This window comes from Myotis daubentonii, chromosome 7, assembly GCF_963259705.1.
Source record: "Myotis daubentonii chromosome 7, mMyoDau2.1, whole genome shotgun sequence".
In the NCBI taxonomy this organism is placed as follows: Eukaryota; Metazoa; Chordata; class Mammalia; order Chiroptera; family Vespertilionidae; genus Myotis; species Myotis daubentonii.
In genome coordinates, this window is record NC_081846.1 from 8,554,163 (window position 1) to 8,577,760 (window position 23,598).

At 44.8% G+C, this 23,598-nt stretch overlaps 1 protein-coding gene across 7 annotated transcripts in view; it reads right to left on the reverse strand.

The window, feature by feature from the left end:
• Positions 1–23,598, reverse strand: part of FTCDNL1 (formiminotransferase cyclodeaminase N-terminal like) — an 84,782-nt gene that overhangs the window by 22,406 nt on the left and 38,778 nt on the right. For 5 of the 7 annotated variants that reach the window (XM_059702671.1, XM_059702674.1, XM_059702668.1 and 2 more), the window contains exon 5: positions 7,400–7,585. The exons of 1 other annotated variant lie outside the window; for it this stretch is intronic. In XM_059702671.1, the coding sequence (XP_059558654.1) occupies positions 7,400–7,585 (186 nt within the window). Of the gene's footprint in view, positions 1–7,399; positions 7,586–16,217; positions 16,439–23,598 lie in introns of those variants that run through there. One more of the 7 variants, XM_059702676.1, reaches the window with a different exon arrangement.

The window sequence follows — 23,598 nt, forward strand, 5'->3', positions numbered from 1 at the left end:
TGTCCTCTGGGCTCACTTTCCCTGGATGGCCGTGGTTTGGGGGCTTTGCTGCCTTAGCCTGGGCGCGCTCCTACTAATAGACGCTTCACAGAAAATCAGCACACGGAAACCACATTTCGCCTTTTTCCCACATGCGTACACATAATAAAACATTTCAACTCCTGAGGTTGGGCCTCTTCCTCCTGGGAATTCTGCAGAAATGATTCAGATTACAGTAGTTCTCCATCATGCTGATTTCACAAAAATTAAATTTCCTAATGGTCAATACATCTCTCTCTCTCATAATCTCATACACCAATCACTTACTCTAAATATCTTTGAGAAGTATATCAGTTTCAACATTTTACGGAGCACATTGGAATTTTTTTTTTTTTTGGTCAATGCTAATGCCGTTCATTAATAGAAAATATCCAAGCATGGCTTCTCTCTCTCCTCCACCCGACAGGTAATGATCTCCTCCAATCCGACAGACATTCCCTATTCTGACTCTCATCTTCACCATCACTCCAACCATCTCACTCATTTTTGCTGAAGAGTCTATTTCTATATACACTCTGCCACAGTAAGCACAACTATTCAAGACACATATTGGGCCTATTGCGCTTGGCTATTTCAAAACGGCGATGTGTCCAATCAGCATTCAGATATCCACATGCAATCTGTCAGCTTGAGGGAGTCCTTGAGATGGACCCAGGGCCCTCGTGCCCATGCTGCGGTGGCCAGGCCAGTCCCTCCTACAGCCACAGGATCCAGAAGATTCCAAGGCCCCTTTTACCACCGCATGCCCAAGAACTGCCCCTTTTTAGTAGCATTTCCAAAGGTGATCATTCTTGTGAATAAATGAATTCATTGCCTAAGGTAAGTTATTGAAGACAGAAAACATGTAGATCTCCAGCCCAGAGCACAGAATTTGATAAAGAATATCCTTGTCCCAACACTGATTTACTTAATTTTTAAAAGCCCACTATTTTAGAAACGCCTTTAAAAGCATACGTAAAAGAAAGGCATCTGTAAAAGTTAATTATTTCTTAGAAAAATAAAACTAAACATCGGAAGTAACTTTTATATTCTCTTTTAAATAAAATAAGAGGGAACCACTTAGCACAGAAGGATCATTTTTCCTGTATTCCATTGCTATGTGTTATTTTAAATTCTTCTATTAAACTTTAATTACACAATAATTTGTTTTATCACTACGGCTTCAGCAGTGAATAAACAAAGACGAGCCAAGGAGTCCTGAGCAGTTTCTGACCTCATCAGGTAGGGGTGCCCTTGCTGCGGGGTTGGGAGGCCATGACCCATTTCTCCGGTGGAAGGGGAGGGCGTGCAGGGAGAGGAAGGAGGAGAGAGGAAGAGAGGAAAAGAAAACCACTTTCTGCCCAAATGCATGCTTTCCCAACTTCCTCCAAGTCCAACACCAACACAGTGCACTAATTCTAACAAATCCAGCAGTCCCAGTGACTTCATTCAAATGCTGAATTTGACTCTTTATGCTCATTCGCAAGAATTTTTAAATAAGGAAAATAATTAATCCCAGCAACTCGTATTTCTAGTGACATGTCATATAATTAAAGTGATTCCACTTTTTGCTCTAAAATTAGAAAGCTGATGTGAGTTTGTTTGTTTGTGGTTCGCCCCGCCCCTACCTCCACAGATTGGCAGGCTGCTCTGCGAATCTCCCCACTCGAAGCTCAAATCCCAGTTCTATTCCAATGCAACTGTCACAACGCCCCCAAGCAGGCTAAAAGCAGGGAAAATCTCTGCTATGATTTCACTTTCCATGTGTTCTATTCTTTAATAAAAAAAAAATTGTCATTCTAAATATTGGTGTTTACTCCTAGTTAAATACTTTTTTTTTAACAAAAAGAAAAAGAAACTGAGATTCAGTTGCTATTATTTCCCAAGGAAATCTAACAGGCCTGATGTTTTCCTGACAATCCTGCTATTTTCTTGTGTGGAAACACTGCATTTCTCATATACTGCACGGCTGGTGATTTAGATATTGTAGAGACCTTATGGTGAACTGATAGAGATGTAAACTCTTTCTGCCAGATTGTTTAAGCAGGAAAAAAAAACCCAAAAAAGCCCCAAATGCACTTAATTAACATCTGATGTGTAGCTTTTGCAAACACGAATGCGATACTTGTGTTTGAGCACTGGCAGTAATGACTGTGAACTACGCTATTAATGTCTGGTTTAAAGATGCTTGTGGTAGGACCACGTCTGGAAGAACTCAAATAAAAACCTGCGTTCAGACAAAACAATAGCGAAGAGCCCACTAGAACAATGAGAAGGCAGCCCTCAGAGGAGACACGCGCCCTTCTTCCCCCTTAGATCAAAACCATCCTCAAAAATAGTTCTCAGTGGCACAGCCATCAATCAATTTACAGGTCAAAGGATTCTCCACATCTTCCTTCACAGGAAGAGTTTCAGTTCAGCGGCCCAGAGGCTGCTTAGGGGTGTCTTAGGCGTCCTACCCATTAGACTGCGCTCCTCCTCTGCGGCCAGTAGGCACACATGTGCGAGGAGAGAGCTGGGGTGGTGTTCTGGGGTACTTGGCATTTTCATATCTGAAGAGAGAACGTCACCTGTGTGGATTCCTGTGCAATGGGAATAAACAGAGATGCTCGTGGACCAACGTGCAACTCCCTCAGTGAGTATGTTTTCCTGAAAACCTGCTGCCTGCCAGAAGCCTTGAGTCGCTGGGGACAAAAACAGGAAGGAGGTGAAAATAAGATAGAGCCCAGCCTGGAGGTGGTCTTCGCTTCACAGTAACAGAGAGAGCAGGCACCCGACCTGGAACTCAGGTCCCACAACACAAACAGTCACTACCCCGAGCGAACAGGCACCGTTACATACGGGTGCTTTAACTTTTTTAGAACATCTACTAAAGAGAAACCACAGCTGAGACAAGACATTTGGTGACCAAAGCCATAAAACTCACACATAATTGCTCAGCCCCGCGCTCCCATGGCAGGAAGCACGCAGGGCTCTGAGGCATGTGGCCAGATCTATGGAAAAGAAAGCTAAGTGAGGAGCACCTGGGCAGAGCTGGGAGCGGCACCCCAGGGATCGGGATTCAAGTTCCACCTCCTCAGGACACTGCCTCTGCTTGGCTGTTTTTCTGCAAAATGCGTATGATATTTTCCTGCTCTGCAAGGAATGGTGAACCTCAATTTCTCAGCTTTGAATCTTTCAGAACAGCGAGAATTCAGAGAGGAAATTACACATGTAGGGGCACATTAACGTCGTCATGGGATGAAGCCAGCCCGGGTGAGGCCAGCTCAGGTGACCTGCTTGTTCCCTGATTTTCCATAGTGGAGTGGTGCCCTTCATCCATCCAACACCCAAGTCCTTCATGTGCCCATTATAGGTTCCACGTTTAATTACACATTGAGACTTTCACCTCCCATCGTCCAAAGTGGATGGATAGTCAAACAGAGAATCATGGAAATTGGTTCCTTAAAACTTAACAGACTCATTCTAACACAGGAAAGTGATTTTTCAGAGACTAAGTAAAAGTTTTGATGTGGAGTAAATCGCATTATTCAATGTCAAGAAAAGTGGCTGGTGATGCTACGCTTCTGATTTACAGGGAGAGAAGTAGCAGGGGCAGCTCTCAGGAACCCATTTCAATAGCTAAACAGAAGTCCCTGACTCCAAGATGTGCCGATTACCTCCATGCACGATTCCCAAAACAGCACATGAAACTGTGTAGTTCAAAGAATCGTCCCTGTATTTTTAAACAATGATGCATATAGTATATGCAGGCCATTCATATAACATATCAGCCAGCAGTGTTTAAATTATCCCATAAATGTTTAGGGTTTTTAAATATATATGTATAAAGTATTTATTTATAGATCTAAAAGTATCAACTATTATTGCTTTGCCCTAATTTATGTTCCCCACGAGCTGGCCAACTACAAACTTTTAAAAGGAATTTGGTTAAAAGATTTTGTCTGTTTGGCACTGACTAGGAGTGCTAGTCATTTCTGAGCTCACTTTTTTCCGCCTCTGTTTATAATATTCTTAGGGAACTTCAAAACAGAAACCTGCTCCCTCATAGATCTGCTTCCTCTGGGGGACTGCGCAGATTAATTTGTCACTGGAAAGTTAACTGTAAGTGTTCAGTTGATAGCACCAATCATCCTATTTAATTCTTTTTTAGGAAAAGAAATAAACAGCAACAATGTGTTGAGGCTTTTCTGTTTTGATGGGAGAAGTGGAAAGATTTGTTGAGAAACACTGACATAACTAAAGAAAGTTAGAAAAATATATAAAGCCATTAGATTTTAAAATAAGGGAAATCGCCACCACTGTTGAGAACTAAATGCACTGAAAAATCAGACGAGTCACATTTATACCCTAATGACCAAAGTATTGTAAATTCTACTTCAATATACAGGGCTTTAAAAAACGAAAGCATTTTACTCCTTCCTACATAAATGTTTTTTTAAGGGAGAATTTGTGCAAGTAAGGTACCCTGAGATTTGGGCTGATCATGTGTCTTAATATTGAATTCCAATCTGGTCTGCAAATTACTAGAAACGAATTGCTTATCCACACCCCTTATTTCCTCTTCCACCTTGAAACAGACATGATGTTTTTCTGCAGGCACCTGCTCTGAGCCTATTAAATGAAAGGCCTGTGCTTGGACAAGGTCGCCTAAACTTAGCTACTCTTGTAACTTTCATGTTTTTTGCACAGATGAAGGCTTCTGCCACTTGTCAGGAGATATTAGCAAAATAGACATTGGGAGGAAAGTTGTGCTACTTTTTCCTTCTTATCTTGACTCTTCCATCAAACCCCACCTAAATGAACACATTGAAACCCAGCTTTTATAAAAACTGACCATTGATAAACCTTCAAAATTATCCCTCACGAGAGATAATGGAAAATAATCACAAGATCGATTTAGAGAAATTAGGAAAACGAAAATAAGTTGGAGCATTATAAATTTTAAAATGTGTAAAATTTGAGAAAAATAAGATGCACGTATGTTTCCCAATATTCAGGCCATCTATTTGTGCTACTTTGTAGCCTCCGGCCTTGACCCTGGCCAGTCCCTCCCTCCACTCCAGACGCCTGTTCACACCTCCTGTGGCTACGGGCCTCCCCTGGCCTTTGCTCCAAAGCTGCATCACAGCCAGGCCGACTCTGGATTATCCCATTGAAATTCACAGCTCACCCCACCCCAGGGCTCATGGTGGTGGTGGTGGTGTTGTTTTGTTTTTTGGTGTTTTGTTTTCTTTTTTGACTATAGCACTTAACATTTTCCAACATGCTATAGAATTCATTATTAATTAAGCTTGTTATTTATTGTCTGTCTTCTCATCCCTACCCTCTGGAATAGAAATTCTTTGAGGGCATATCAATTCGGTTTTGCCCACTGATGACAGTGTCTGGTGCATACTAAGTACTTAACAAATTCCTTGTTGCATTTATTATCTACAAATTCTCTCTGCAATGTATTGTATTTTCCGTGTCTCTAAACATTCTTCTGCAACCTCATGCCTAACTGCTTGCATAATAGTCCTTCACTTAGGCATGCCACAGTTTATTTAACATTGAACGTGTATCATGTGTCCAGCACTTGCTATTGTAAGTGATGCTCTGATAAATATACTTGCACATAAGGACACGCACCTTTTACTCTCTCCTTTGGGTTTATCACCAGGAACAGGACTCCTGCCAGGCGGCCATAGGCACCTCTGAAGCTCCTGGTGCATGCCCTGAACTCGCTTCCACAGCTTGAACCAACTGGCAGTACCTTTAGCAGTAGGGGCCCGTGACAACATCCTTACCAGTATCAGAACTGCCTTCAAAATGCCATCTTTAAACCTCTTCGTGCCAGTTTTGAACACTCGGTCTTTAACTCAGACATGCTTTTCAAATCAGGTTAGAGTTCTTCCCAAGTACGAACCCATTCATTCTCACAGCACTGCAAAAATGAGAGCTGGGTTTTTCAAGGTTTGCCTACCTAACGCTAAAGCCAGCTCTGCTGTATTCTAACACCAGGAGCCCGTCTGTAGCGCCTGCCCACTAGCTGCAATCGCACCACCTGGCACTGGGCTGACTGGTGTGTGGTGCAATCCCTTCAGTCTCCAATGAGGCTCGAATTAGAAACCAGGAACTAGACTTCTGAGGATTTAGTCACAGAACTTACACTTCTACACTTGCGAGACAACTCGTGGGAAAATAAGTGAGGTTCAAATTGGCAGGGAGCGATCAGTTTCTTCCCTTTTCCATAACTACAGATGGAAACACACTTATCACCACTTTTTATATACCTCCTCTCTGCAGGGAAGGGGGAAAAGGCCCTTTAGTATTGCATTTGGTACTTAGCACAGATTATTTCAACTTCACAGGCTTATGAGGGAGGTGCAGGGATTGTGTCCATTTCATAGATATGGGAACTGAGGCTTACAGAACTCTCAGAGGTCACACAGCCAGTAAACAGCAGGGGCGGGATTCGAGCTCAGCCTCAAAGCCGTGATTTTTCCGCTGCATCGACTACAGACACGCTTCGTTTGAGAGAATTCTGCACCAGGGGACCGTACGCAGAGAGAGGCCTCTGTGTGACTTACGCCTGCCCACCTCTTGGGTAGCCAATATTTTTGTTAACGGCTAAGGTATTAACTGACTACCAAAACGTTACCTAACATGGTTGAATTTGTGACCCCTTCAGAAGATATTTGAGAATAAAAGAATTAAGATTCAAGTAAATGGCAGCAGGATGGAGAAGTGCAGGGAACAGGGATGGAATTGGGTGGGGGGGGGGGGTTTCCTTTTCCTAGATAAGCCCTGCGCACAGGGCAGGGCTGGAGCAACAGACACGCAAGAACCGGTGGGGCCCCCGGGAAGGGAGAACGCCATGCCTGTTCCCGGTGCCTGCTCGCTCTTCCAGAAGCCTGGTGTCTAGAGAAAGCTCCCCAGCTGCCCCAGAACTGATCTCCAGCTGCACGCATCAGCCCGGCCACTCTGGCTGATCAGGTTCAGATAGGCTTTCCTACCAGCTACAAGTAACCTGGACCAGGTCCCTACTCTCCAGTGTCTCCATCCCCCCCCCCCCCCCCGCCTCCCCAGGCACAGCAGCAGGCCTCCAGGACCCTACCCCAGAGTCAGGAGTGACACCATTCTCGTCACCATGGCCAGGCAGCAGGGCTCATCATGGATCTTCGAACCTCCCTCTAAGGGACTGTCATCAAGTATCTGAGGAGGGCTGCTAGCCTCTCTGGTCAGCTTACGGAGAGACGGGTGAGAGCAAGAGCAGAGAGCCCCTGACCCAACTCACTAGGGCCCTCACTGGGACCGACACTGTGCAACAAGTCGAGGGCATCTCAGGAGTCTACTGTCAAGTTTAACAACAACAGCAGAACGAGACCAAACGGCGAACCTGTTAAGCCACATCTTCGGGCAGGTGCAGCTCCCAGGTCGGGCTCCAGGGCACTGAGAGCCCTCCTCGCGAACCAGCCCAGCTGCTTCCTCCTCTGGACCAGGGGGCGCTTCTCGGGCAGGTCGGCCTCGCCGAAGAGAAACACGCTGCTGCCCGGGACGCGCAGGACGAGGGTCTCAGCCAGGCCTGCGGCAGCGGGAGGCGTTCACAAAAGTACATTAAAATCGGGCCCAACGGAAGAAAATCAAGCTTACAATTGTCTTATTGTGGTAACACGCATTTAACCAAAATGTACCATTGCAACCATTTCTCAGGGTAAAAATCAGTGGCATTAAGTCCATTCCCATCACCGTGTAACCATCACCGTGAAAGCCTATAATTCATACTCATTTTTAAAATCAAAGTTTGAACATAATTTATTCTTCTGTGAAGGAGGAGTCTAGGAATAAACATCTGTCTTTGTAAGAGGAGGCTAGAATGTCTACACCATCACAAATATTCATCACTAAGATGAATGAAATTGATACCTTCAGTTTTTTAACAACTTTCGGACAGCCCCAAACTGTGCATGTTGTCAGGAGAGAATAAAAGATCGCCAGGGCCAGATCTGCACTGTCCAATATGGTAACCCCTACCTACGTGTGCTATTAAGTTTTAATTTTAATCAATTAAAATAAAATACAATTAGCCTGGCCGGCGAGGCTCAGTGGTTGAGCGTCGCCCTATGAACCAGGAGATCACAGTTCGATTCCCGGCCAGGGTTCGATCCCCAGTGGGAGGCGTGCGGGAGGCAGCGGATCCGTGATTCTCTCTCATCAATGATGTGCCTATCTCTCTCTCCCTTCCTCTCTGAAATCAATAAAAATACATTTTAAAAAATGAAATGCAATCAAAAATTAAGTTTATCAGTTGCACTAGCCACATGTCAAGGGCTCGATAACCACACACAGCAAGCGGTCTCCTTATTGAACCTCGCAGATATCGAACATTTCCATCATCACAGGAAGTTCTGTTGGCCAGCACCGGGCCAGAGGTTCCCTAAAGAAGCCCAATATTTCAGCATAACTTTATGGAGGGGCCTCTACACGACAACATTTTTGCATCCTCTCTGTCCCTTCTTTTTACCTAGATCCTGTCTCTGACCTCCTCGTCTTCTCAGATTACAGAACTATCCTGTTTATTCTAGAGAACTGCTACCGAGAGCCTGTTTGCAGCCAACAGCACGTCCACACGGGGCTAATTACAATCCCTAAGGACAACGAGAGCTCGCATTCTCGTCTGGTGTATGAAATGGAGGGAATTCTGGAGGTGGCCTGGGACAGCAGGAATGTGGGCCTTCTTTACTGGAGGTGCATCAGGGGACATCAGGGGCCAGGACGGGGCCTCCGGCCACATAAGCACAGGAAACCTCTCCAACTGCAATGTTAGGGTCTGTAATTTGTTGGTTTCTAATGTGGACTGCCACGTTGATAGGAGGGGTGAAATGTGGAGGTGGCCAACAAAGATTTCATATTTCTGGGTTGTATGAGGTCTTAGGAAATGTTCTTTCTCCGAGTCAGGTCGGGACTCCAGCATCAGGAGCCCGCGATGTTATAGACCAGCGATGGCGAACCTTTTGCGCTTAGTGTGTCAGCATTTTGAAAAACCCTAACTTAACTCTGGTGCCGTGTCACACACAGAAATTTTTTGATATTTGCAACCATAGTAAAACGAAGACTTATATTTTTGATATTTATTTTATATATTTAAATGCCATTTAACAAAGAAAAACAACCAAAAAAATGAGTTCGCGTGTCACCTCTGACACACGTGTCATAGGTTCGCCATCACTGTTATAGACCAAGAAGCCAAGACAATCTCCCAAGTTCACTAAGGCATGTCTGCTTCTTTAGACCACGCTAAGATGCAAAAGGACCACTGCTCCTGGAGGGAGGGAGGGCACAGATGCCAGGACACATACGGTCAACGGAGGTTTCAGGATTGTAAAATACTGTCTAGGCCAGTGGTTCTCAACTTTCTGGCCCTTTAAATACAGTTCCTCATGTTGTGACCCAACCATAAAATTATTTTCGTTGCTACTTCATAACTGTAATGTTGCTACTGTTATGAATCGTCATGTAAATATCTGATATGCAGGATGGTCTTAGGCGAGCCCTGTGAAAGGGTTGTTCGACCGCCAAAGGGATCGCGACCCACAAGTTGAGATCCGCTGGTCTAGGCAGTTAGGTAACTTCTCAAGTCTGGACTGGAGCGGGAGGGGGCAGAAGAAAGGGCAGAACGTTTTGGAGAGTTGTCAGAGGTTAAGATGCCTTAACACCCCAAATCTCCTAGTTGTTCAGATCACTGATATCTGCTCCAACCATAACTTTGGCTGCTACAGTGTAATATACAAACTGTGATGCCCAAATAATATGATCTTTGGAACTTGCTTTAAAATACTTTGGTAAAACCAAAGGAAAATAGAGGAAGATAAAAAGAGAGAAAAGGAGAGAAAAATAAAGGAAGAAACAGAAAAACAGAAAAGAAACTGCCTCATAGCATAGATGGAGAGAATGCGATTAGATGAGCCACGGAGAGCATCTGGCACGCCTGGTGCACATGCTCAGTAAATGCCGGCCTCTCCCCCGGCAGGCCTGCTCCGCGGGTCTGAATTCTGACAAGTTGGAGCCACCTTCCTGGGCCGCCATGTCCCTGCGACTAGAAATCCCTGTCTTCTCCACAAATTCACGGTGGAAGGAATCAACCTTAATTTCTGTTCTCTAATGAAGAGAATAAAGTATTTCATTACTCTCATGCAACGAAAAGACAACCAACACCGAACTGGTATTCAGTAATGGAGACAGTACACTATACTCTTCAGGTTCAGGGAGAGAGCATTTACGCTTCCAGTGACTGCAACCAGGGCGCCTGGCAGGGAGGTGCTCGCAATTTTGCTGGACAGAAAATGTAGACTGCCCGCATATCAAAGAAATGTCTCAAATTTAGTCAGAATACTTACCAACAAGCTATTTTGTCTGTCATAGGTTCCATGTTCGGAAGAGCTTATTTCAATGTTATCACTTTATTTTCACAATTAATATATGCAATAATCATTCCATGTAATTGCAAACGCTCACACCAAGCAAACAAATTGGCCTCCTAAAGGAGATCAACATTCTGAACACTCCACGCGCAAGCCTGTGGGAAACTGAGTCCCGTCAGCCTTCAGGTCAGCGGCACCGCTGCTGAAGGCCACAGCCCTGCGTGCATCTCCCCTAGAGCCACTCCTCCCTCCTCCGGTGGAGCCCGGCATCTCCAGAGCAGGGACTTGGAGCGTTTACAATGACCAGCAAGAAACCAGAATGACTGAACTAATCCCTGCTTCCTCATCCTGCTCCCCTCCACTGAAATTCATTTCTCCCTCTGTCGTGCTCCTGCGGTATTTTACAGCTTTCGTTGGCTAGAACATCAGATCTAATCTACTGGCATCACATAGTTAATTGCGGACTTTTGCTTCTACGTCTAGGTTTCGAGCTCCCTGAACAATTAAGGTTTGTTAAGTTGAATGAATGGAATTTGGGTCCTGAGCACTTTGCAGATGTTGGGCACTGCAAACCTGAAATAGCCATGTCATCCCCCTCCCCCCATCTCGCCCCAACCTGCAAAGGAGAGGAAGGGGTCAGCTGACAAAATGCGAACTGGGTTGAACACCGGGGGAGTAAAATGTGCCCGTGGCGACTGAACCCTGGGATCGGTCTTCCACCGTTGGCATCACATCTTACGAGCTGTCCTCAGAACGGAAGTCCCCTCCGCAGCGGCAAAGCCACCTGATGGGGGCTACCTGAGCCCGGCAGTACTGTCAGACACGACAAACATCCGAATCGCCTGGCGATGGAAGAGCCGGATGCCTTCAAGCACTTGAAACAGGCAAAGCAGAACCCGTCAGCTGCCTAAATGGCTCTTTATTAAAAAAACAATCTTTTTTAGTTTTCCTTCCATTTTTTGACAAGTTTTCCCCACCACCATTATTAATACTTCTGATCTTCCCATTTTCACTAGACATATGCTGAAAAGGCTGATTTGATGATAGTACTTTTTAAAAATATTTTTATTGATTTGAGAGAAGAAGAGAGAAGGAGAGACAGAAAATCAATGATGGGAGAGAATCATTGATTGGCTGGCTCCTGCACGCCCCCTACTGGGGATCAAGCCTGCAACCCGGGCATGTGCCCTGACCAGGAATCGAATCATGACCTCCTGGTTCATAGTCCACTGAGCCACACGGGCCGGACTGATGATAGTCTTTTAAAAACATATTTTAACCTTCATGATTGGCTGGCCTTATTTACTCAAAAATGATTTTTAGCCATTTCTCTACAGGTATACTGGCATTTATCACTTTCTGTCTTATCTTTAGAGACTTCTCTGAGCTTGGTTATCCTTCTTTGCAAAAGGAGGATTAATGCACCGAGACGTTTCTCTACGTGATAAGAAGTTTAAGCTTCATTTTGTTAACAAATGTTTCTCTGAGTCTATAACGGACGTGTGACCAAGATGTAGGATTTTACTGAGGATATACAATAGTTAGAGTAGTTCGTGAAGAAGTATTGGAGAATCTGCTGAGTTAAATGTATGTGCCACATACCTCATGGCTACAGTGGTATTTCATACCCTTTTCCCTTCTGCCTTTGTTCTTTCGGGAGCAACGTAGGATTGCTGGTATAAATGGAGTCGCAATTTAACTGTTAAACAGAACTGCATTTCAGCAGCTCAAGGAACATAACGGAGAGGCTAACTTTTGTTACATTTTTCCACGGCAGCCAAAATGCACAACTAGGAAAAAACCATCAAATCTGTCACTCCCTTTCCTCTGGAACAGAAAAAGTCGCTTTCCTCTTGCCCACACACGACATAAATGTGTGGCTTATTTATTTTAAAGCAGAACTCTAATAATACTCAAAAGAGTATCAAATCTTTTCCTAAGTGCATAGCAATGAAAACAGTCTTTTCCAACCCGTCACCTCAGACTCAATAATAAGTAGAGGTAAAAAAGCACAGAATCTAAAAATTAGCCTGGTGCTAGACTTGGAATCTTTCAAGCATCCTCTAATTTTAGTAGAGCTCTCTTAATATAGCCAAGTTTTTTGTTTAGCTGATTTTTTATTTAGTTTTTTTTTTTTAATGAGAGGGGGAGAAAAAGATTCTCTCCCAGAAGCCACACAGCTCTCTCAGATGGTAAAACAGATAGCCCTAAAAGCTTTTGCCTAAATTCACACACGTCCCTAAAATAAAACTGGCTTCTTAATCTCGCTACAGTACTCTGAAAATACAGCGCAGCACTGTGGTGCGGGCCTGCCTCTCATTAAGTGCAGGCCGGGGAACATTATTCTTCGTTCAGTCTATGGCAGGGGGCGGTGGAAATGCCGCCCTTTGCAATTCAAAATTATTTTAGAGACAGAGCCTTTCTTTTCAGTGTCTTCATTGAACAGAGCTGTTGAGAACTGTCTCCCTACCGTCCCAGAGAGCAAAAAAGCTACCCAGTGTTCACCCCATATGCTCGGCTTTGAAGTGTGAAGCTGTGACCGTCCCACTAGTCTCCTAAGCCACCATCAAAGCCATCTCATTACGCCCAGCGCTGCGAGTTAAAGCGCAGGGCCTAACCGCTCCAACACAAACACTGCATTAGCAAAGCAACCACAATATTCCTCCCCCACGTGGCTGCAGCTTGAAGCAATCTTTACCATATGCACACAAGCACGAGATACGAAAATGTATTGTGCTAGAACATCGAGAAGGACGTTAAACATGCTGACTAGAACTGGATGTTATTCTAAGGGACAGGGCCGGGGGGCGGGTAAAACGCAGCTGATCTTTATGATGAAAGAACAGAAACACTAGGCTGAAAGACGAGATCAAGTGCAATTCCTAAATTGCACTTCTACCGACACATTCTGGGGCCTGTTCCTTCTTGAGATAGCAGGAAACAATTTAAGGGGGAAAACCAAACTCCACAGCCCATCCCTGGATGCTACTGTTGACTCTGTCACATTTCATTTCTGAAGGACAAATAAGCTTACAAATGACGATATGCTGACAACAGCATCTATGACTCAAAATAACAGGACTCGCGAAGGAAAGCAATTTCGCTTGCGTGGCTGAATTGTCAATTTATCATCGCCATAGCGGTAAAAAACAAAACGCCAAGAAAAAACCCTGTTACGTATCATGAAAACAAGGTCATGAGTAAATGAGGACAAGGACTAGATTAATCTTCATGTAAAAAGTAATCTGTGAAAAACAGTTCCAAATACTGGGACCTAATGATCGCCTTCCTTTCTTTGGGCTCTGGAGAAATTCTTGCAGATGTGCACAAAAAGGTTATTCAAGAAAGTCCACTGCTGTATTCGTTGTAGTAGGAAAAAAGAGAGACGATCTGACTGTCCACAGAGAGGGGACTAGATAAAATGTAGTATGTCCACACTATGAAACTACAGGGATGAACTAGAACAGCCGTGGGCAAACTACGGCCCGCGGGCCGAATCCGGCCCGTTTGAAATGAATAAAACTAAAAAAAAAAAAAAGACCGTACCCTTTTATGTAATGATGTTTACTTTGAATTTAAATTAGTTCACACAAACACTCCATCCACGCTTTTGTTCCGGCCCTCCGGTCCAGTTTAAGAACCCATTGTGGCCCTCGAGTCAAAAAGTTTGCCCACCCCTGAACTAGAACCACATGCAACACCTTGGACAGATTTCCAAGATAGCTTGCTGAATTAAGAAGTTACAGTATGATAGCATCTACACTAATAAAAGAGAAAAATGGTAATTGGCGTACGGCGATACACTTTTCATTGGCTAATCAGGGCTATATGCAAATTAACTGCCAACTATGATTGGCAGTTAACTGCCAACTAAGATTGGCAGTTAACTGCCAACAAGATGGCGGTTAATTTGCATATGTAGGCACAATGCAGGGAGGCGAAAGGGAAAGAAGGAAGAAGCCCCCTGCCACTGACAGTGATCGGAAACCCAGGGGGGAGCTAAGAGCTGGGGGGCAGGGCAAAGGTGGCCCTGGGGCCGCCTTTGCCCTGCCCCCCAGCCATGATCGGAGAATCAGGCACCTTTTCTGCCCTGGCCAGTGATAGCAGGAAGTAGGGGTGGAGCCAGCGATGGGAGCTGGACACGGTCGAAGCTGGCAGTCCTGGGAGCTAGGGGTCCCTTGCCTGGGCCTAAAGCGGAGCCCACGATCGCCGGGCCGCTGCAGCTGCGGGTCCCTGCTGCCCGAGCCGGATGCCTCAGCCTGCAACTGCGGGGAGCTGGGGGTCCCCTGCCCAGGCCTGACACCTCTGCCAGAGGCCTCAGGCCTGGTCAAGGGGCCGATCCAGTGATTGGTGATCGGAGGGTGATGAGGGTCAACTCCTCCGGCCGAGGCATCAGGCCTGGGCGGGGGGCTGAGCCGGGGATTGGGGGGATATGATGGTCCCCTTGCCCAGGCCTGAAGCCTGGGTCAGAGGCGTCAGGCTTGGGCGGGGGGTGGAGCAAGCGATCAGAGGGAGATGGGGGTCCCCTGCCCAGGCATGATTCCTGGGCCAGAGGCCTCAGGCCTGGGCGGGGGCCAGAGCCAGTGATCGGGGGGAGATGGGGGTCCCCTGTCCAAGCCTGACACCTCTGGCGGAGGCGTCAGGCCTGGGCAAGGGGCCGATCAGGTGATCAGAGGGTGATGGGGGTCTACGCCTCTGGCTGAGGCATCAGGCCTGGGCAAGGGGCAGAGCCAGCAATCGGAGGGGTCTGGGGGCTGGGGGCAGAACCAGTGATGGGGGGAAATGAGGGTCCCCTGCCCAGGCCTGACACCTCTGTCAGAGGCGTCAGGCCTGGGCAAGGGGCCAATCCTGCGATTGGAGGGTGATGGGGGTCAACGCCTGAGGGCTCCCAGTATGTGAGAGGGGGCAGGCTGGGCTGAGGGACACTCCCCCCCCCACACACCCAGTGCACGAATTTCGTGCACCGGGCCCCTAGTTTATATTATAAACATGAACAAGCAATCTTACAATGGATGTGTCAATATATACATATTCATACACATACCGGTATAAATAAAAGCATGGGGAAAATTCTAAATTCAGTGTGAGCCTACTATACTCATAGCATAACTTGGCAGGAAACCATGAATGGGGGAGATGATAGAAGCAAACTTTATCCTTTCCTATAATTCTTGAAATTTTAATAAAGAGAATTAGTAAAGAGTCCAAGCCTGGCTGGTGTGGCTCAGTGGTTGAGCATCAGCCTATGAAACAGGAGGCAAGGTATAATAAATAAACAATGGTGAGAATTCTCTGTTCTACTGCTGTCTTAATGAAAAACTATGAGTAAGTTTCTAGGTCCTTTTTCCAGCTACCAAATGAAAAAATTCACTGTAGAGGTATATGATGATCCTCTTCTCATCATATAAATATAAGAATGATGTGCCCTAAATTCTTTTTTCTTTATCCTCACCTGAGGATATTTTTCCATTGATTTTTAGAGAGAGTGGAAGAGAGAGGGAAAGACAGAGAGAAATGTCAATGTGAGAGAAACACATCGATTGGTTGCCTCCTGCACAGGCCCTGACCAGGGCCCAGGCCAGGGAGGAGCCTGCACCCAAGGTACATGCCCTTGACTGAAATCAAACCCCGGACCCTTTGGTCCACAGGCCAAATGAGCTAGTGGGGCCTAAATTTTAATGTAATGTACTATGTATGTTCATGGAGATATAGGAATGCATGAAAATATATAGTAAATAGTAATTTGGGACACATTATGTGCATTTATTTATTTTGACATTTAATTTGCATATGTGTATGTATATTTAAAACCTTTATTAATGTTATCACACACTCTGGGTCTCCTGAAGAAGCACACCCTGACCATGGAGACCAGGTCGATGGGCTGGTGGAGGCCTGAGGGTGTGGAGACACTTGGGTGGATGCACTAAGTCTTACGGGTCCATCTAGCGTCACTACGTCATCTCTTCAGAATTTTCTAACCCTAGTGGCCTTCACACTGGAAATCACAGCAAGTACTAGGAAGCAGGGATGAAAAGAAAGGGATTCATGAAAAGCTTGGCCAAGGTCAGGGCCTGGCCTGGAGAAGTGAACACGGTATCAATCGCCTGTTACAAACCCATTAGGTCCACATTCTCTAAAACACCATCAGTACTCACACAAGATCAGTTTCTTGGGGCTGTGGATAATGACTCAAAATCAGAAAACCTATAGCCCCTAACCTGAGTGCCCTCAAGGCTCCCTTGGCTAGTAAGGGGTGAATGTCAATCAATGTCCCCCGCAATAACCCCTGGCTTAATCCCAAGGACTCTAAGAGGCCCTTTCCCCAGGTGAAGTGGCAGTGGGCAGATGGGCCTCCCAGTTTCTAACTCTAAACCTTGTGACTTCTGAACTAGGAAAGAATTACAGGAAGGAAGTAGGCAGCAAGACCCATGCACTTCACTTATTCATACCAATTAGAAGATTCTTACAGTGCATTTATTCTCGTCAATATTTTCCATACACCCTATTCAACATACATCAAGAGTGAAAAGGGGACAGAGGGGAAGCTAACACAAGGGTGTGTAGTCAAGCTAGTTGTTGTTGTGAGCAACTGGGGCTTGATCTTGTTGGAATGGGCCTTAGAATCATCCATCTCAGGGACAAAGGACGGGAGTCTTTAGCTACCAGCTCTGCTTGGACTTCAGACTGCTGCAGAACCGACATAGGAGAAAAGAGTGCAGCTTCCCACAGACGTGGGGTTCACCTGGAACTGCCAGAACAACAGGTGTGTTCCAGATCTCCCACTGGGCCTTTCCTTCCTCACTGGTACCTCTGTTTTACTGTGATCAATGTAACCCTGTTCATTTATTAAGCCTCTAGCAATACGCACTTATGAACATCCTGGTTACTCTCCTTCATAGACAAAATGGACTATAATGTTTCAAGAAATCTATCTAAATATTTTTTAAAATATACTTGTATTGATTTCAGAGAGGAAGGGAGATGAAGAGAGAGATGGAAACATCAATGATGAGAGAGAATCATCGAATGGCTGCCTCCTGCATGACCCACAGTGGGGATCGAGCCCGCAACCCGGGCATGTGCCCTGACGGGAATCGAACTAGGATCTCATAAAATTCTCAAACTAAATGCTACGTCCTAAAGCTATGTTAACATGTGCTTGCAAAACCAATCATTGCGTTTATGCTATGGCAATGAGGGCAGCGCTGAGGGTCGAGAATACTATCTCAGAACCCAGCATCTAAATTGACTAATCTCAACCACACCCAGGCTGTTTTATGAGAAAATCTCCATAGCAACTGGAGAATCAGAGTAGAAAATTCTTCAAGTGAAAAGTTGTTCCTGATTTGCCAGATCAGCCCATATTTTGACAATCTGTAATAAAGTAATCAAAGGGTCTCATGACTACCACACAAGTGTTGACGTCGCGTGAATCTGTCATGGCACATATCCTCCAAGTCATAAAAATACTCGAGAAAACGTCAAACAAGGCTGATAATTCTAATCAAATTCATTAATGCTTATATATTTTAAGATAAAATATTTTTAAAATTCAATCATGAGGAGCTATTTCTTTATACATATAACTAACTTAGCTAACACTTTATCTTTCTAAATATTGTCAATTTAAATAGTATTGTAGCCCTTGCTGGTTTGGCTCAGTGGATAGAGTGTTGGCCTGTGGACCAAAGGGTCCTGGGTTTGATTCTGGTCAAGGGCATGTACCTTGGTTGCAGGCTCCTCCCTGGTGTGGGCCCTGGTCGGGGCCTGTGCAGGAGGCAACCAATCGATGTGTTTCTCTCACTTTGATGTTTCTCTCAGTCTTTCCCTCTCTCTTCCACTCTCCCTAAAAATCAATTGAAAAATATCCTCGGGTGAGGATTAACAAAAATAAGTAAATAAGTAGTACTGTACAAACATTATTTCATTTGATTAATGACATAAAACAAAAAGCAAGTTTCCATATCAGTGACAAAATTCATAGCTATGATCCAGACTTTTAAAGCTGCATGCTATGAACTTCCACGTTAGGTAAGCCCATTTTCACGCATCGGGAGAATTTGTTGGCACCTTCTTCCCTGACCCCCACTCCATTTTCACTCTATCCTTCTCCTGAAGGTTTGCATGTAAATGTGAAACAGGGTCATGTTCAGAGACACTGGCTCCTGCCTGGGAAAACACTGGTAAGGAAGAAGTGGAGAACATGCAGGAAGCACTATGACCACAGGAATCCTTCAGAAAAGCTGTCGGAAAAAAACTGGTACAAGTCCAGGAAATGAGGCTAAATATCTTCAATAGTGGGCTGGATGTCAGACAAAAGGATAATGTTCCTGTAAATTTACCACTGACACCAAATTAGGTGAATTCATTGTTCTTGAAGGATCCAAGATAATTAACAATCATAAAGAACTAGAGAAGTGGGGACTTCCAAGCAGATGGGAGTGTGGATCCCTACATTTACTTCCCTCCTCCCGAGAACCCCAGGAAAAGGATGGTAAAGAGATATTTTTTAAAGCCTTCACTCATTCAAACAAATGGAGAAGGAAGAGGAGGTGACAGTATTGGAATGTGAAGAGCAGATATAGGCATGGTGGTTACTCCATAGCCTCAAGGCAGCAAGAGGAACAGCAGCAACCTCACCTATACCACAGGCACCTGAAACGGGCAGCCTAGCTTTGGGAGGTAAAGGCAAATATCAAAACAGGGACACTGGTGGAAAGCCTGCTTAAATAGCAGTGGAACGCCCCTTCCCCTGTCTTCTAATTGGAACAGGTCAGAGAGTTCCAGAAGATATTTCTTCAAGAAGATGAAATTAATGGAATACTCAACACATGAGATATTGTATCTGAATACATGGAGAAATGTTATTAACAGAGAGTCTGGGGTCATACCAGTGATAAATAAATTTAAAAACTAAGTAATCAATCAAAAAGATAATGATCAACTCTAGCCAAAAAAAAAGTTTTGCAAAAAGGCTAAAATAATAATCTATATATAGAAAAGCCAAGCGACTGGAACGAATGGAATGACTGGTCGCTATAATGTGCACTGCAGTTGTCCAACTGGCCCGTTTGGGGGCGGGGCTCACCAGCCAACCTCCTGCTGCTCCTCCCCGCAGCCAGCCTGGCCCCGATCAGCCCCAATTGGGGCGGGCTGGTGGGACCCCACCCGTGCACAAATTTGTGCACTGGGCCTCTAGTATTTTAAATAATTCATTGTGAATAATGTTTATATAGTCATAATAATGTAACCACTAAGTATTTATCCAAATTTTGATATAACTATATTGAGACAAGGAAAAATGGGAAAGTAAGAGTGTGAGACAGTGTGTGTGTGTGTTGGGGATGGGGAACAGTGAGAGGAAGCTAAATTCTCATCTTCTGCAATAAGAAGTCAATAGACAATGCCTAAAATTGAAAAACTAAGAAGTACCTTGATATTTAGGTATCTGGGGTTGATCTTAATAAAATAAAAGAATTGAAAGCACTTGGCTCAGGGAAGAAGGAAATTAAAGTTTGTGTATGGTGAGGGGGGAAGGTGGGTTGTGTAGGTGCTTAAAGTTTGGGGGATAAACCCTATAGAACATCTGACTTTTTGCTGCATGCATGTATCATTTTGATAACAACAAAAAAAAAGGGAAGAAAGAATGAAAGAACGGAGAGAGAGGGAAGGACGGAGGAAGGAAGCAGAAAAAGGAGAGGAAAAATCTAGAGACATAACAGAGATAAAATGAGATGTAGCCTAAATGATCAAATGTGGCTTTTATAGAAAATAAAAATCAGAGAGAAAGGAAGATGGTGGCATAGGTAAACATCAATACTCACCGCCTCCCACAACCACATCAAAATTACAACCAAACTACAGACCAACCATCATCCAGAACCGCTGGAAAGCTGGCTGAATGGAAGTATTACAACTAGAGAAGTAGAGAAGGAAGCACCTTGAGACTGGGAGGAGGTGTGGAGGTGGGGAAGGGCTGGTCTGCTCCCATGTGGGAGATCCTCTCTGCGGTGGCTGTAGGGAGGAGCAAGAGGTCTCAGCCCCATCCCAGGGTCCCAGAGCTGGGAAAATAAGTCCTTACAGGCAGTAAGAACTACAGGCTGTAAAAACCAGGGCGGATTGGTGCTCAGTGACACAGAGGCTGCTGGAGACCCAGCTGTTTCTCTTAAAAGGCCAGCACCACGAACTGACCTTACAAGGTCCCACTTCCTCTGAGCTCCAGCACCAGGGCAAGGCTCTGGGGAACGCAGACACATACGAGGAGGAACTGTACTGTCTGGCATCAGGGCAGAAACTTGGGGGCAGCTTTCTCCCAGACAGAGTTGCTTGAAGGGACCATTGTTCCTATGTTGGGACCTCCCTGGTTGCAGGGCTAACTGGCAGCCATTTCTGTTTGCTCCACCCAGGTGATTCTGAGACCTCACCCCATCCAATTTGCAGCCCCACACAACCTGTGTGCAGAGGCTTTTGCATATGAAGGGCCTGTCCTTGCTCAGGCTAAAATAAAACAAGCTGCAGCTGGGTCAGGGAGCCCCAAACCTATCAATAAAAGGCCCAAGACCTGGCACCAGGACCAGCCTGCCTTGCTTCATAGCTGGACCTCCTCTGGGCACTTCCAAACCTGATACAAAGAGGAGGAATCTGCAGATCTCTCTGTAGCTCCTGCTGGGTGGCCCCAGACAGTGGCTGAATTTGCACCTCCCTGGAGACCCAAGAGCCAGTGTATCCAGTGGTCAGTGTCAGACCATACCCGATTACAGCTCTACACATCCAGAAGCAACACACTCAAGGGAAGACTCAGTGAGCACCAAAACCCCACTGAAGCAAGTCCTGCTCCATAGGGATGTCTCCTGCACAGCAGCTCTCCCATGGCAGTCGCAGCTGGTCCTCACAGCCAATTGGCCTGGAGGTCAATTCCTTCCAGTGACACCAACAGCAATCAAGTCTCAACTACAACAAGACTGTGCACACAGCCCACAAAGAGGTGCACCTGGAGTTCCCAGCTCAGGTGACTGGGGAGGCTGAGCCATTGGGCCCTATAGGACACCTACTATACAAGGCCACTCTACCACTCAAGGAGACATAGCAGCTCTACCCAATACATAGAAACAAACACAGGGAAACAGCCAAAATGTGGAGACAAAGAAACATATCACAAATGAAAGAAATGGAAGAAAGCAAACTACTGGATATAGAGTTCACAACCATGGTTATAAGATTACTAAATAATCTTTAGAATAGTGGTTCTCAACCTTCTGGCCCTTTAAATATAGTTCTTCATGTTGTGACCCAACCATAAAATTATTTTCGTTGCTACTTCATAACTGTAATGTTGCTACTGTTATGGATCGTAATGTAAATATCTGATATGCAGAATGGTCTTAGGCGAACCCTGTGAAAGGTCGTTTGACCACCAAAGGGGTCGTGACCCACAGGTTGAGAACTACTGCTTTAGAAACCTCCAAAAAATATATATATATATATAGAAAAGGACCAGTCAGAAATTAAGCATACACTAACTGACTGAAATAAAGAATAAAATACAGGGATTCAACAGTAGAGTAGAGATTCTGAGAATCAAATCAACAAGTTGAAATATCAGAAAGCAAAAAACACCCAATCAGATGAGCAAAAAGAAAAGAGAATCCAAAAATAAGAAGATAGTGTAAGGAGCCTCTGGGACAACTTCAAGCATTTTAACATTCACATTATTGGGGTGCCAGAGGAAGAGAGAGAGCAAGATACTGAAAACCTATTTGAAGAAATAATGACAGAAAACTTCCTCTAACTGGTCAAAGAAATAGACTTAAAGTCCAGGAAGCACAGAGAGTCCCCAACAAGTGGAACCCAAAGAGGACCACACCAAGACACATCATAATTAAAATGCCAAGGGCTAAAGACAAAGAGAGAATCTTAAAAGCAGCAAGGGAAAGAAAATCAGTTACCTACAAGGGAATACCCATACGACTGTCAGCTGACTTCTCGACAGAAACTATGCAGGCCAGAAGGGAATGGCAAGAAATATTCAAAGTGATGAATAGCAAGGACCTACAACCAAGATTACTCGCCCCAGCAAAGCTATCATTTAGAATTGAAGGTCAGATAAAGAGCTTCGTAGACAAGAAAAAGCTAAAGGAGTTCATCGCCACCAAACCAGGATTATAAGAAATGCTGAAGGGTATTCTTTAAGAAGAGGAAGAAAAAGAAAAAGAAAAAGATCAGAAATATGAACAACAAAATGGCAACAAATACATACCTATCAACAATTGAATCTAAAAATCAAAATAAGCCCTAACCGGTTTGGCTCAGTGGATAGAGCGTCGGTCTGCAGACTGAAGGGTCCCAGGATAGATTCTGGTCAAGAGCATGTACCTTGGTTGCGGGCACATACCCAGTAAGGAGTGTGCAGCAGGCAGCTGATCAATGTTTCTCTCTCATCGATGTTTCTAACTCTCTATCCCTCTCCCTTCCTCTCTGTAAAAAATCAATAAAATATATTTTTATTAAAAAAAATAAAAATAATAAATGAGTAAGAAATCTAATGAACAGAATAAACTGGTGAATAAAACAGAATCAGAGGCATGGAAATGAAACAGACTGATGATTCTCAGAGGGAAGAGGGGTGGGTAGGGTAGGGAAGAGACTATAAACAAAGATCTTATATGCATATATGCATTACCTATGGACACAGACAATAGGTTGGTGGAGGTTAAGGGTGAGGGGGGAATTGGGTAGAAGGGGACAATGGGGGGAAAAAGAGGGACATTTGTAATAATCTCAACAATAAAGATTAAAAAATAATTTAAAAAATCAAAGTCCAAGACATTTAAAAAACAACAACATGGTAAGCCTTACATAAATAGAGTAGGCCTATGTGTCTCCTACCTGTCAACTGAGGTATATTCAACTGCCAATAGCAGCATGTGAAAAACACACTCATGCTCTCTCCCCCAAAACCTCCTTCCTGTCATCATTTGTAAGTGATGACACTTCCATGCACCGTTTTGTTCCCCGCCCCCAACATCCTTTGGAGTCTCTCCATTATCTATTACCTTCGGCCACCGTCACCTTTCCAAACCGATCCGCCTGCATCCTGTTGGTCTCTGTCATGCAGGCACAGAGTGATCTTTCCAGAGTTCAAAGCCAATCAGACCACTTTCTTGCTTAAAACTCT